This window comes from Sinocyclocheilus rhinocerous, unplaced genomic scaffold, assembly GCF_001515625.1.
Source record: "Sinocyclocheilus rhinocerous isolate Xijiao unplaced genomic scaffold, SAMN03320098_v1.1 scaffold1900, whole genome shotgun sequence".
Classification (NCBI taxonomy): Eukaryota; Metazoa; Chordata; class Actinopteri; order Cypriniformes; family Cyprinidae; genus Sinocyclocheilus; species Sinocyclocheilus rhinocerous.
In genome coordinates this window covers 68337-83289 of record NW_015662288.1, presented here as the reverse complement: position 1 = coordinate 83289, position 14953 = coordinate 68337, and the positions used below count along the sequence as shown (strand labels likewise).

Below are 14953 nucleotides of genomic sequence, written 5' to 3'. Positions count from 1 at the left end.
GTTTGAGAGAGGCGGGGCATAGAGGACCTACAATTACATACAGTATTTGAAAAATAATGTGTTTTTTGAACATTAAAGCATGTCAACATATTCTGTTACACCAAATACACAAAATAATGATCTTTAAAATAGCATCATATGACCCCTTTAAACAAGTAGACATCAAGTTTTGTCTTTTTATTCAACTTTTTACAGTAACACCAATCAGGTTTTTCAGCTCATTGTGCTTTATCATTCTTATGAAAAAATCATCACCGAGTCGTCTCGACTGTCACCTTATATCAGAATGTGGACACTGTGCCAACTTTCCCTGTCTTTATGTAATCTCTCTCTTATCACCCTCATTAGGAAACAGTGGGTTGAAAAGAGACAAAAAATGATAAGTTTTATCGAAACGGAATTCTTTTGTGTCCACCATAAAACACTTTCCATCACTTTAAGACTTTGTCAATAACAGAAACTTGCTGGAATTTAGTTTTAACATGTCGCATCAAACCCATTATGAAACTCACCCAGTTGCAAGAACACAGGCCTCATTTAGCGTTATTAAATTCCAAATGGAGAACTCGGATAAAAGCTGCACTGTTTATTTGAACAAATATGTAGGCCAAGGCCCTGTACAGACAGGTCAGTCAACACATAATAGATACATGAATTGAAGGAACTGCGGCACGTCAGCGATTGGCACATATAGAGTGGTGGTGCGATGATGGTGGTGTTTAGTGTCATTTTGAGAATAAAAGTGAATGTCCTGTAAGTCCTCGCCTCAACTCTGAGTTTAACAGCCTGTTTTCTTCAATTACCATTGCATAACACTTCATGCTTTTTGCAAGTCATTGTATACTAAGGCATCAGTTGGGTTGCTGATGTAATGAACACATTCAAAGACAAATATCCCTAAAAGGGCTCATTCTCTTCCTATTATAGAATTCAGAAATAATTCATTTACTTAACATTGTTCCAAAACCATTCTTTCATCCACGCAATTCAATGAAGATGCATCACGACATCGACGATGCTGAATTGCACTGGTCCTCTGCTTTTACAGTATGGAAGACAGCAGCTTGGACAAGCAAACATTGCAAAATATCTTCTTTTGTACTCAATGGGAGAAAGTTAATCATTGATAATGGAAAACAGACTGTACTTAACATAACATTACGTACATTTAGAACACAGAGTTTTCTCTGTTTGACAGCAGCGATGGGGAGATTGACATTGGCTGTGGTTCTTGATGTCAGAGATTGTTCATGCTCTCGCTTTACTCACAGACATAAATTGGATCTTTGTAGAACAGAGTTGGTTATGTGAGAACGTATCTGGAGAATCTCACTGCAGTGTCATGCGTGAAACCTGCGACATTCACTTTGGTCCTCACAAGAGTGAACTTGAAGGCCTTTATTGTTGTAAGTAACGTGCTCCTGAAACGGAAAATTAGATGAGCTATGAAGGGACGTGCCGTTTCGTATTCGACGATGCTGAATTGCACTGGTCCTCTGCTTTTACAGTATGGAAGACAGCAGCTTGGACAAGCAAACATTGCAAAATATCTTCTTTTGTACTCAATGGGAGAAAGTTAATCATTGATAATGGAAAACAGACTGTACTTAACATAACATTACGTACATTTAGAACACAGAGTTTTCTCTGTTTGACAGCAGCGATGGGGAGATTGACATTGGCTGTGGTTCTTGATGTCAGAGATTGTTCATGCTCTCGCTTTACTCACAGACATAAATTGGATCTTTGTAGAACAGAGTTGGTTATGTGAGAACGTATCTGGAGAATCTCACTGCAGTGTCATGCGTGAAACCTGCGACATTCACTTTGGTCCTCACAAGAGTGAACTTGAAGGCCTTTATTGTTGTAAGTAACGTGCTCCTCCTGAAACGGAAAATTAGATGAGCTATGTAGGGACGTGCCGTTTCGTATTATGTCAAATGAGTTAAAATGCAAAATGCAAACCTGTCCATGTCCTCCTGCATGTAAAAGAGATAAAGATAACTAGATAAAAAAGTTCGTCAAGACAAACTTTAAGTTGGCTTGAGAAAGCCGGACCAGAAAGTTAGAAAAAGTTTGAAAAGATTGATGGTTTTCCGTTTCAAGTTTCAAGTAGTTTTAAAAGCTTAAAGTTTGAATGTTTTGAAGGCAATACAGTCTGTCAGAGATGCAGCTGCTATAGAATACCCATGTGGTTGCTAAGGTCTAGCTATTCGGTTGCAAGGGTACTTGGGGTGGTTTTTAGAGCGGTTGCTAGGGTGTTGCTATGCGGTTGCTAGGGTACCCGGGGTGGTAACAAACCTAAAAAGACAGATTGAATGTATGTGATGCTATCTGACAGTGAATGTGGGATCTTTATGAAATCAATCCAAGATGGTTTTATTTATACAGAGCTTTAAAAAAATGTACATTGCTTCAAAGCTGCTTTACTGAAAAAATATTTCAGTATTAATATCTGAAATAGATATGTGCAATAACATACAGATAACGTGATGGCAGCTGTGAATGTGCTGATAAAGATATTGAGATAAGATAATAGGTGAATTATGTCTGAAAGGAACAGATAAGGTTCTCAATCATTGTTTTCTACCTGATAAATGCAATCAAAAAGGACAACAAACAAAAGCTCTTAAAATCAAGTTTTTGCTTGTATTGGAGACTCTTAACCCATTTATCAGGGGTCTCTGAGACAGGACTGGATATTTCAGTCTTACTTATGGACTTTGTGACTAAGATAGTCATAACATTCCTAAATCATAACATTAAAGCTTTCAGCTAAAGAATTTCTCATAATTTTGAACGGGAAAAAAAGTGGTCATTTACTCATCTCCATGTTGTTCCAAACCTATTTCTTCCACCGAACATAAAAGGAAATGTTTTGAAGAGTGCAGTTCTTCTGAAAAACAACAGCTGGCTGAAGAACTGCAAGAATCGTTGACTGATAATATTCCCCTCCAAGCTATTGCATTCTGAACATTTTGTACCTTCATTTTCCAACCCTTTGACCCTACCTCAGGTAAAAATGGGCGAAGGTCCATCTGACATCCAGTCATTCTGGTTCTACTTGACAAACCCTTGAAAATGTGGAGGTGAAAAGCACAAGACTCCTGAGATGCAACAAACATGGTACAACTCTTTACGTTGCATGTTTAGTTCAGCCAATCATCACCATTTGTTAGTTTGGAAATAAATATGGTTATATTGCTCATTTATTTATTTAGATTTCCCCCCAATTTGTGTAAAAGTGTGTAAATCTTTTAGTGTGAAAAAATTGTTATTTTATTAAATCAAGGTCAAATGCATTACATTTTGGGATACAGTAATCAGTGCAGTGTTCTGTATGTTCTAAGCATACTACAAATTTGCACTGTGCACTGTATACATATGGCAGAAATAGTAAGTGTGCTAATACAAACTTACATTCCCTAGTTGTCCCAACGCTCTTGAGTCTGCCCATACTGGAGATGAATTGTGCAGCACTGCCCTCTACTGGATATATTCATTCATAGATCATTGCTGAGCTTTTCAGTATAGGCAGAGGATTTGGAAAGCAAAGAAAATAAATCCAAATCAACCAGGTTAAAAAGTGAATTTAATATGCATTTGAAAGAAAATAATTCTTTAGGTGCTGATATTGTTTTTCAGTCATACAATGCATGCACAGTTATTAGCAAAATGCTGTTTAAAACAGTTTTAGATGAACGGATGCCATAGCATGTCACACTAAAGAACATGTGTGCTTCCCACAAGCATTAATGCCAAGTTGTCAAATACTCTAATGTCAGAAGACGACAGAATGCATGACAAAATATCACCCACTACTAAGAAAAGTCTTTAAAATTGAAGAAAAGAGACACCTACCAGTTAGAATGGTCTCTTTAATAACCACAGGAGGGCTCTAGAGCCAAGGGTTCCTAAGAGACCATGCATCTGATTGCAGGAATGGAAGAACACGATGGAGAATCCCTTGGCTGAACCATGAGGCCAGCTGTGAGTTACAGGAGTTAACACACTCAGAGCACTGATTACTCTAATAAAACTTCTCACGCTGATCACAAGCATTAATGCCAAGTTGTCAAATACTCTAATGTCAGAAGACGACAGAATGCATGACAAAATATCACCCACTACTAAGAAAAGTCTTTAAAATTGAAGAAAAGAGACACCTACCAGTTAGAATGGTCTCTTTAATAACCACAGGAGGGCTCTAGAGCCAAGGGTTCCTAAGAGACCATGCATCTGATTGCAGGAATGGAAGAACACGATGGAGAATCCCTTGGCTGAACCATGAGGCCAGCTGTGAGTTACAGGAGTTAACACACTCAGAGCACTGATTACTCTAATAAAACTTCTCACGCTGATTGTCCAAATAAAACTTCCCTCACTGGGAAGGCATAAACTTCACCGAGCGGCTCCCTTGGACAGAAAATGGGCACCACTATCCCAGACATAGTGGTAACGGTTTCCTCTCTTTCTTTGAATAAAAATTCTGAATGAAAGTCTCTGCACAGTGTGTGTGTGTGTGTGTGTGGACTGGACTACAAAAAGCACTGAAACTCATGAGGTATGAAAAAGTTGCAGCTAGACTGAACTGACAGAAAGGGTGTGATACTGAATTGAATATCAACAGCTCAAAAGGGGACACTTGAGAGAGAGAAACAGCGAGAGAGACGGAAGTTGAGTGGGAAAAAGAACACCATGTGCTCAGTAAACAAACTAAGTGTGATGCCAGAGAAAAGGGTCAACGAAACAGAAGAAAAAGTCTCTTCCGACAGAGCCGTCCAGCCAAAAAGAGTCCTGACCGACTTACTTCACCTCTGCTTTCTTTTTGTGCCCCATCCTGTTCTCTTCCATCCATCCTTTCTTCTCTTGTGTATCTACATCCTCTCATTTGCATCTTACATCCCTGAGTGACAGATTAACCTACCTTACTTTCCATATTATATTATTATTTTATTTTTTTAACTTTTTGATAGGCTATTATTTTATTGTTTTGCTTTTCAGTTTATTCAGATGCCATATTTAAGTTAGTCTACATAGTTTTACATCCCTAGATTTAATTCTCAAAACAATTAAAAACTTATCCAACCGAGTTCTTCCGGCTTAAGAAAACCGCGCGCTTTGGCAGGTGGGCGGGAAATCAAGATTAACGCGCGTGTGAAAAAGCCGCGCTCAAAAAGTCTCGGCACAAACCGGATTGTACCGCCGTCCGCGTTAAGATTTATGTGTCTGGTCCTTCTAGGGCACGCGGTAAATTTAACTTCCGCCACAACAAGCTTCGGTTTTACGTCGTCCAGCCTTCAGAAATAACCTTTAGAGTGTAAATAATTAAATTTACAGCTGGGTTAGTCCATATTTGACCCAAAGTTGGGTTGAAATAACCCAGCATTTTTTAGAGTGTACCCTAAAACCTTAAAATAATAATAAAAATAAATAAATAAATAAATAAAAATAATTTCTCTCTCCACCTTATACTTAAGTTAAAATATTCATCTTGTATCTTTTGTTGGTAATTTTTTAAATATATATATATATTTTGTTTGCTTATTTTACTTCCGCCACAACAAGCTTCGGTTTTACGTCGTCCAGCCTTCAGAAATAACCTTTAGAGTGTAAATAATTAAATTTAATTAGTTTTATATGATAGCCGCTTGTTAAATTTACGCCCGATAATTTAGATGCCAGCAACACCGATACCGTGAACAAGACTTTCCTAAACAGAAATTAAAACGCAGCATGAGCTTTTATGTGAAAGATAAAATTTTTTTTACTTATGTAATATAACTGTTGACTTTGGTATTGTGAAGTTAAAAAGACAAATTGCAGCAAATGCCACCAAAGTCAAATCAAGTCATAGGCCTTTTTGGGAATGAAAAGCTGAGAGGAAGTCATACAATCTGTTCAAAAGAACAACATTCAAGCATTCTGCTAATGCAACATTAATATATATATATATATATACACACACACACACACACACATACATATTCTACACAAACAAATACATAATCGTGACATTTTTTGGGGCGGCTGTGAAAATAAGACCTATAGCTTCGACCCTTTCACAACCCATTCAGCTTCTATTCTTTACAGACTCGTTTTTATTCGCGAAAAAAGAAAAGAAATAAATATGACATCTATAGGCTACACTCTAAAAAATAAATATATATATATTTTGTTTGCTTATTTTTTTTAAATTATTTTTAGTTGTTGTAGTATTAGTAGTAATTAATAACAGTGTTACATCACACGAATAGTAATCATAATTACGGTAATTATTTTTCTTCGTCCCCTTCAGCGCCTCTTTTCAAAGGGTTGCACCTGTTTTCTGCGCAGTTATTCAAGCGGACATGGATCGACCTCAAAGTCATGTCACTCTGAAAGTCGCAAAAAACTCCGCTCGGATAGAGAAAATAACGAGGGAAAATCGCCACAGAGCTAATTCAACATCCGAGGTCGTATTTATAAATAATGCATGTGTCCTCCGAACAACGGCAACATACAGTTTCTTCATTTCGACATATTTAAATCAAGCAGAAAAGTTTACAAAGGCTGAGGAGCGGAGGAGCTCAACAAGGGCTCTATTTACAGCCGGAGACACGGGGGGCGGGAGGAGGAGCGGAGGGCCGCTGAATTAATGAATTAAACAGTGCTGAGGCGCTGAAAGTACGCATTTCATCAACAATGAAAGGCAGGACTGAGACGAGAGGAGAAAGTTTTCAGATAGTGCTGCGAACAAAACTTTTTGAGGAGTTCCACTTAAGACGAGACAAGAGATAGAAAGAGAGTGAGGAGGATAGAGAGAGAGAGAGAGAGAGAGAGAGAGAAAGAGAGAGATAGAAAGGGCATTACATAATAAATCGGTAACATTCGACCGGCACTGACTGACACTTATTGCTTAGGACACAACTTGTTACTAGGATAGAACCGATTATAGCCTATATAGGTTATATATTTTTAACTTGACAGATTTTGTATATTTGCATATTTATTTAGGCTGGAGTTTTAAAATCGTATTGACTGTTTCAAATGTGTTTATTTTAATGATAAACATTATGAGACCGTGTCACTCTTCTGGCGCGGATGGTATCGGCAAAGTTGTCAGGAGCGCGCTACTCTCCGTTCTGAACGCTTTCACAACTTTCGCCTCAGATTATCCTCCGATGTGTCCCGAAACTGGAAAACAGCAGTGACTCTTGTGAATCACAAAACGAGAGAGCTCTGCGTTCAAGTCCTCTGTAAAAGGTAAGTGCTGAAGTAAACACATAGCCTAACATCTGTGCAGAAGTCACCTGTGAGGCCTAGAGGTCGATATGCTGCGATTGCGTTCATTTAAAACGAAGGAGATTAATGAAGAAACTAAACCATAAGAATGTCATTCATCTCTGCAGATTTGAATCCAGCAGCGTGTCTCATCCTTAAACGAGGCATGATGTAAGACATCAGGTGCATCTCAACAAGATGATTTAGGATGCAAAAACATATATCATTGTTAAATATTAGTACATAGAAATAAGTATTATAGTGAAAATAGGTTGTTCTGATGTGTAGCCTGCTGTTTGATTGCTCAAATGTCCTGTGGCATGTTTAATTTGTCATTTAATTAGTTAAAATGAATTAATAATGCACACGTTTAACTGTTCTTGCTTCAGTTTTATTCGAGTTCGTGTCACTCTCTTTCGAGTTTCAGTATGTTTAACATTATAATGCAAAATACAAACTGAAAAAGATTTGTTTGACAGTAAAATTGAACCGGCAAAAGCGATTTTTGTTTGTTTGATTGTTGTGTTTTGTTTGCCAAGCATTGGTTTTGGTCTTGCAAAATGCATTTGTGTGCAATAAATATCATGAACATTTATTACAGTTGTATTTCGATTTATAATCAGAACTTTTAGAACGTTTGTTTAAAGCTTTCAAATTCAATTTACAGTACAGTTCACTCTATTAAATAACACCACTTCTGTTTAATGCATGAGCTGTACAGAAATAATATTTACTGATGCAGAGATATAAAAGAGGAGGATTATCCGCTGCTATCAAAATAATTTCATAGACTCTGACTGAAACACAGCATCGCGTGGGCATTCTTTTCTTTTTCTTTTTTGTTCCTTTCAACTGATCTGATATGCTCCCCATTGCTCTTTCTGGCAAACATCAGACCTGGCAAAGTTTTTGGATTTTCTTTTGGGACTTTTCCCTTGCTTTCCCCCCCCTCGTTCATTGCAACCTGGTTATTTTGGAGATCTAAAGCCAGCCAATGAAATAACTGATCTGCCTAGATCAGATAACTGAGCAAAAGATTAATTAGAGGTTAATGTTGATCGGTTAAGCGGGTCGATTTGTTCGCAGCGTGATTTCCTGAGCACTTTAAAATAGAAAAGTCAAGTACGTTCACCTGCGACTGTGAGAATTGCATTGGATCTGGTGAATCGAGGAAAGTAAACGTTGCACATCCACAGAATACTGATGAGAGAGTTTTAATATCGGCTTGTTTTCTGTCCATCTCTGCATGTCATTCCTTCCTTTCTCTCTCTCTCTCGCTCTCTCTCTCTCTCTCTGTCTGTCTCTCTCTCTCTGTCTGTCTCTCTTACTCTCTCTCTCACACACACATGCAGTGTTGTATTTTTCAATGGTGGCTTTTGTCTCTTTCATCTCATCTCTAAACAAAAGGATTCTTGTGTATACAGGACAGCGAGTGAGAAAGAAAGACATCGAGGGAGGACAGAAAGTGAGAGAAAGAGTGAGAAAGAAGATGAAGACAATTTGTAAACTTTTGCAGTGAAGCAACATGGCTTCGTTTTGGACGCTCTCTGAGAACTCATGTGCATCAGTACAATAAGAGTCACAAGTTTGCATGCACCCCGTTATTCGTTATGACTGTTTTTCCACATTGCAGGATAATAATTAAGTCATAAAATAACACGCTGATAAATGGAAATGATGATAACTTTCCCTTTAAGTAGTGTTGGATTAGTTTGCATGTATTCTTAGACAAATATTCGTGTGTAGGCACAATGTAATTGTTGTCTCCAAAACTAATTTCATGCATTTCAAGCCTTTAAACCAAAGGTCTTTGAGAGCATGAGAAACATACATTGAGTCAAGTGCGTGTCAGCGTTTGTCTGCTGTATGTACTGTATCAGTGTGCACGCGTGTGGGCGCGTACTCGCCGGAGTTCGAAGGTCAGCTGTGTGTACAATCTGCTTATAACACGTGCCTCTGCGAGGAACCGTCCCCTCCCTCTCGGCTGGCGTTAGTATTCAGAGCACAGAGATCCAGACAGATACCTATTCATTCTCTCAGTGTGAGTCCAGAGAGAGAGAGCGAGGTCAGAGAGGGGAGAGCGTATCACATCTCCCTGCTACTCATTCATTTCATTTCATTTATTTTATTTGGTGCGGAAGGCAGAAGCTGAGTGAGACTAAACTTACCACTTAGACATTTAAACAAGAATGCAGAGAGGGAGAGAAGAGAGTGAGATTGAACAGTGTGAATGAATAGAGTCACCCTTGAAAGTGATTCCCTGTGTAACGTAGTTAAGATATTGGTTCTTAGTTATGTGTTCAAGTTGCTGCTTGTTTTAAAATTCACAAATGAGTCAATTGTTTGACATCCTAGAACAATTACATTAATGTGGATAGCGCCTCAGATCATTGATCCTGTAAGAATTGAATGAGTCAAATTAAATCAATACATATTGTTTCAAAGCAGCTTTACAGAAAATCATGATGGTAATGTTTATAATTTCTTAATATCACGTGTTTATAGTCACATTTATCAGATTAGAGCTGAGTGAAAATATATTTTACATTTTGCAACAATACAAGCAATCAAGAAGATTTGTTATATGGAGCACAAAACCAGTCAAAAAAGTCAATTTTTTTGAAATTGAGATTTGTGCATCATCTGAAAGCTGAATAAATAAGCTTTCCATTGATGTATGGTTTGTTAGGATAGGACAATATTTGGTCGAGATGCAACTATTTGAAAATCTGGAATCTGAGGGAGCAAAAAAATATATCCTAATGATTTTTGGCATAAAAGAAAAATCAATAATTCTGGCCCATGCAATGTATTGTTGGCTATTGCTACAAATATACCCCAGCGACTTAAGACTGCTTTTGTGCTCCAGGGTCACATATAGTATATATCGCTGTACAGGAGCATGAGAGCTGGGCGATAACATAGTTACATTTTGCAACACAATAAAGAAGGAATGTTTGAGCTCATATTGAGATTTTTTTTTATTAAAGACTTAGTATTTTGGCGAATTTGGCGAGTCAATGTTGAGATATCTTCAGATTACTGGCGATTTTTTTCTTAGGAGAAACACTTTTCTTCATTCTGGTCTCAATTTCTTTGAATCAGCTGGTGTTTTGGTGATTTTTAGTGGATGTACGAAGTCAGTTCTCCTCAGGTTCACAGAGGAACCACAGATGTAGAGAATCACAGTAACACTACATCTAGTCTTTCGTCATTTCAAACTGTACAAGCGCTTTCTTTTGACAAATGTTTTGCTTGAAATTTGTGTTTGTGCTATCTTTTGGTAAGAAAGAAGATATTTTGAAAACTTTTTTTTTTGCTTGCCCATATAGAAGTCAATGGTGTCTAAAGTTATTTGGTTCCCAGTGTTCTTCAAAATATCTTTTGTGTTCCACTGAAGAAAGTAATGTCCAGATGTTTTACTTCAAAAAGTGTGTTTATGTATTCTTATTCTTATGATAATTGCTATTTAGTTATCTGTAATGACATTCAGACAATTCATTCGTCTACGACATCAGACTATAAAACCATTATTGGTTCTTGAATAGAGTATGATTATGTAATGAAGTTTTATTCCAGGACCATTTTGGATAAACAATGTCAGAATAGTCAGTTTTATGAGCATGATCGCTGTACTTTTTCTAGCTAATGTGTGGTTTGCATACACAAAAAGTTTGATCTAAAGCTGTAGGGGAAGTGATTGAAAAAACTGTCCAAGAAGCATCTACGAAACAAAGTTTATAAAGGTGAAGGATTAAGAAGCGTCGTCCTCAGTGTAACAGAGGAATGCAGAGAATATGGAAAACATTGTGGTGTTCTTTTCATCTCTGATTCCTTCCTGCGGTTTTGTGTTTTTGGATGGTGAATAAGTTACCCTTTTCAGCGCTCACCCGGGCCAACCGAGCACGGCATGTGAGTTGGTCAGCGTTGACGACTAGCCTTTAAATGAGAAAGGGCAGCTGCTTCCACTGTGTGAATGAGGGGCATTTAATGTGCTTGGGCAGCTGGAGGGTCTGAATGTAGAGTCAAAAAAGAGTAACGGACCACCAGGGTCGCCCCCAAACCCGGCCCTGTACCCCTTCCTGGCACACACAAACCTCGAGAGAGAAGGATGCGCTCACGTGTCTGCGATAAAGATCGCTGAAAGCTATACTTTGCCCATTTCAGCTTTTAGAGAAGTCATTTTAAATACTGCTGAGAGTCGCTAATGTGTCCCTAATGTGGCTCTCTTTACTTGGACGATGCACGTCTTTCAGATAGAGCTCAGATAGAGATAGAGCCCTCTCTCTTCCCATGTGCTATTTCTTCTAAAATGCTACGAGACGACCTAGATTTTACAGACGGCGATAAGGTGACAGGTTTCTCACACAGAAGCTTAACTGCTGAATAGGTTATTTCATTAAAAATAACTTCTTTTTATGTCAGAGCAACAAGATACTGGTAGTTTCTGTAACCTAAGCTGTGTCATGTATGAGTCCCATCTGATAACATCCACTGCTGGCCAGAAAAAATAAAAAGAGGGAAATAAGTGGAATTATTGGCAAAATATAAATGGCAATGTGAAAACACAAAATGAGAGATCACAACATCATAGTTCAGTGCTGCTGCTGCAATTGTCACAGCAAAACCGGAACACTTAAACAAAAAGATGTCCAGGTTTCATGTTTCAGTGTTTTAGTAAATTCACCACTTAATTTTGAGTTAAAATATGTTGTTGTAACTTGCGTTACTGAGATTGTAACGAGTAATAATATTACCCAAATTTGATTAGTAATGCGTTATATTACTGCGTTACAGCAAAAAGTAATATACTACTGTAATATTATTACTTTTGTAATGCGTTACTCCCAACACTGGTCATAATTGAACATCAACCCAATTGCAGTCTGCATCTTGTCTATGTAGCAAACAGTCTAGTGTGCTGAAAGCTTTAGCAGTCTTTAATTAGAGTTTTGGATGAAGAAAGCCTTGTCACCTGTGCATTTTAGAAACTGCATTTGCTTGCACCAACACCAACAACTACATCAGTGGATGAGTTTTAATGCAGAAATGATTTAAGAAGCTCTTAGTTCAAAATCTCTGTTTGCAGATTTGACCTCAGAAATAGTGCAAATATTCATTGTTATCAATCAATATTAGCTAATTTGCAGAGTTTTATACTGAAGAGTCAAGACATGATATGTGTTATAAATAACTTTTTTTTTTAAATTTCCCATGACCTGTGTACATGCATGATTTAAACCAGGGGTAGCCAACCCTGCAACCCTGGAACTCAAGTCTGCAGGAAGGTAGAAGAAATTAGACTACTTATTTGAAACCATCTCTCTCTTCCCTCCTAGCTATGACCTCAGCCACGCCCCCTTCCTCCCGTAGCCCCTCCCCACAGAAGGTCTGCCACTCCCAGACACAGACAGACGTTCTAAAGCCACTCCTAGGCGGAGGAGGCGGGGCTTCAACAGGAAACGGACCTGCTGCATTGAGACGCCGTCGACGGGTGCTATCTAAAGATGGGAGGAGCAATGTACGCATCGAACACGTCAGCGGCCGAGGGACGCTTTACCTGCGTGACCTGTGGACGACCTTTCTGGACATGCAGTGGCGCTACAAGCTTTTCTTGTTTTCCGCCACCTTCGCTGGCACCTGGTTTGTCTTTGGAGTGCTGTGGTACTTGGTGGCACTTGTGCATGGAGATTTGCTAGGTGAGCAGGGAAGGAGATGTTCTTCAATAGGACCTGGATATTTATTTTCATAAATATCGCAACCCTGTTATTTCCATGTCTTTGTTTCTTGTCCTTTTCTCACCAGAGTTTGACCCTCCGTCCAACCACACGCCGTGTGTGATGCAGGTCCAAACCCTGACGGGAGCGTTCCTTTTCTCCCTGGAATCACAAACTACGATTGGTTATGGCTTTCGCTGCATCACTGAGGAATGCCCACTTGCTATCATCCTGCTTATTGTCCAGCTTGTCATCACCATGGTGATGGAGATCTTCATCACTGGAACCTTCCTTGCCAAGGTACAACTAAAACTAAATTAACTTGGGTAAAAAGTTGCTACAGCACGTAGCAAGTGTACAGTTACAATAATTATTATTTCTGGTTGTCTTAATATCTTCAATTTTGAAATGTTAAACTGTCATGTGTCATTTTGGCGGAAAACCTGACATGAGCCTGTTTATAAGCACTTCTCATTACAAGTTTGGGAAGAAGGCTGGCAAATGTTGACTTCCTAAATGTATAAGTGACCCAAACTCACAGCAAATACAGAGTCGGAGTTTGTGTGGAGCAGCATTTGCTGTGAACTGCTTGGTTCTGTGCTGCTCTGAGACACTGAAAACACTAGATGATCCATCGTGAGCTGTCCATGTGTAAAGGAACACAGTGCCGCGCTTCAGTGCATATTTTTATTCAAATAAATTGTAGCCTTTGCAAGTTGATATTCGTATTAAGTGGTATTTTAGTTTTATTTCGATTAAACATGCAGCTATACTGGAACTGGATTGAACTGGAACAATATCTGATTAAAAAAAATATTTTTGTGACTTTTGTGACAGTTCTCTCAGATCTAATAAGGCATCTATGTTTTCATCTGGGGTATGTAGGTAGCACGGCCGAAGAAACGTGGTGAGACGGTGAAGTTCAGTCAGCATGCTGTGGTCGCCAATCATGAGGGCCGACCTTGTCTCATGATCCGTGTCGCTAACATGCGTAAGAGCCTCCTTTTGGGCTGCCAGGTAAACACATCTGATGAAATAACATTACATTTTATATTCATTTCTAATGTAGCGTATGTGCAACTCAAAATATGTCCAATTCCTGTGGTTCCTCAGGTAACAGGTAAGCTTCTGCAGACGTCGCTGACTAAAGAGGGTGAGACGGTGCGTCTGGATCAGAGAAATGTAGCCTTCCAAGTGGACACGTCCAGTGACAGCCCCTTCCTCATCCTGCCCCTCACTTTCTACCATGTGATAGACGACAACAGCCCACTGCGGGCCTGGGCTGCCAAAGGTACAGAAGACTGGGAGAACTAAGAGGATAACTGGAACAATAAAATGTCATGTTGAAATGTTGGAATTCCAAAATGTAGCCGGAAAGCCTAAGCCTAGAATCGTCCCATTCGAAAAAATTTATTCATTACTTTCTACTGTAAGTCGAACTTGTATCATTGTTGCTCAACTGGAAGAGCATGGTGCTGGCTATGCCAAGGTCTTGGGTCAAGCATCTGCCAAATGGGTAAATGTAAAACAGAACAGGCACAGTGTCAGCTGGTGCAACCTTAGGTGTCTTGCTCTGTTGGCTCATGGATCATTCCTTTCGGTGAATGAACCAGCAACCATCTGGTTACCAGCCTTAAAGGGGTCATATGATGCGATTTCAATTTTTCCTTTCTCTTTGGAGTGTTACAAGCTCTTGGTGCATAAAGAAGATCTGTAAAGTTGCAAACACTAAAGTCTCAAAACCAAAGAGATATTCTTTATAAAAGTTAAGAGTTAACCACGCCTACCTAAAACGGCTCGTTCTAACACGCCCCCACATACCTACGTCACGATCTCGGAAGATTTGCATAACGCCGCCCAAACGTTCACGCAAAGAAAGAAGGCGTAACGTTTATTCTCACTGTAGTATTGTTGAAACTGCCGCCATGTCGTGGAGACGCTGTGTGTTTCGTTGTGAAAGCGAAACTACTTAG

At 38.9% G+C, this 14953-nt stretch overlaps 1 protein-coding gene across 6 annotated transcripts in view; it reads left to right on the top strand.

Annotated features, from left to right (window-relative positions):
• Window positions 1-1666: 1666 nt before the first annotated feature.
• The window catches only part of LOC107728032 (ATP-sensitive inward rectifier potassium channel 10-like), a 19859-nt gene continuing 6572 nt past the window's right edge, over window positions 1667-14953 (top strand). The window contains exons 1-8 of one of the 6 annotated variants that reach the window (XM_016538091.1): window positions 1667-1866; window positions 3017-3126; window positions 7153-7245; window positions 7392-7434; window positions 12603-12962; window positions 13069-13280; window positions 13866-13997; window positions 14094-14271. In XM_016538091.1, coding sequence (XP_016393577.1) covers window positions 12605-12962; window positions 13069-13280; window positions 13866-13997; window positions 14094-14271 — 880 coding nt within the window. In that variant the 5' untranslated portion in view covers window positions 1667-1866; window positions 3017-3126; window positions 7153-7245; window positions 7392-7434; window positions 12603-12604. Of the gene's footprint in view, window positions 1867-3016; window positions 3127-4174; window positions 4456-7152; window positions 7246-7391; window positions 7447-12602; window positions 12963-13068; window positions 13281-13865; window positions 13998-14093; window positions 14272-14953 lie in introns of those variants that run through there. The other 5 variants (XM_016538090.1, XM_016538088.1, XM_016538089.1 and 2 more) reach the window with 5 other exon arrangements.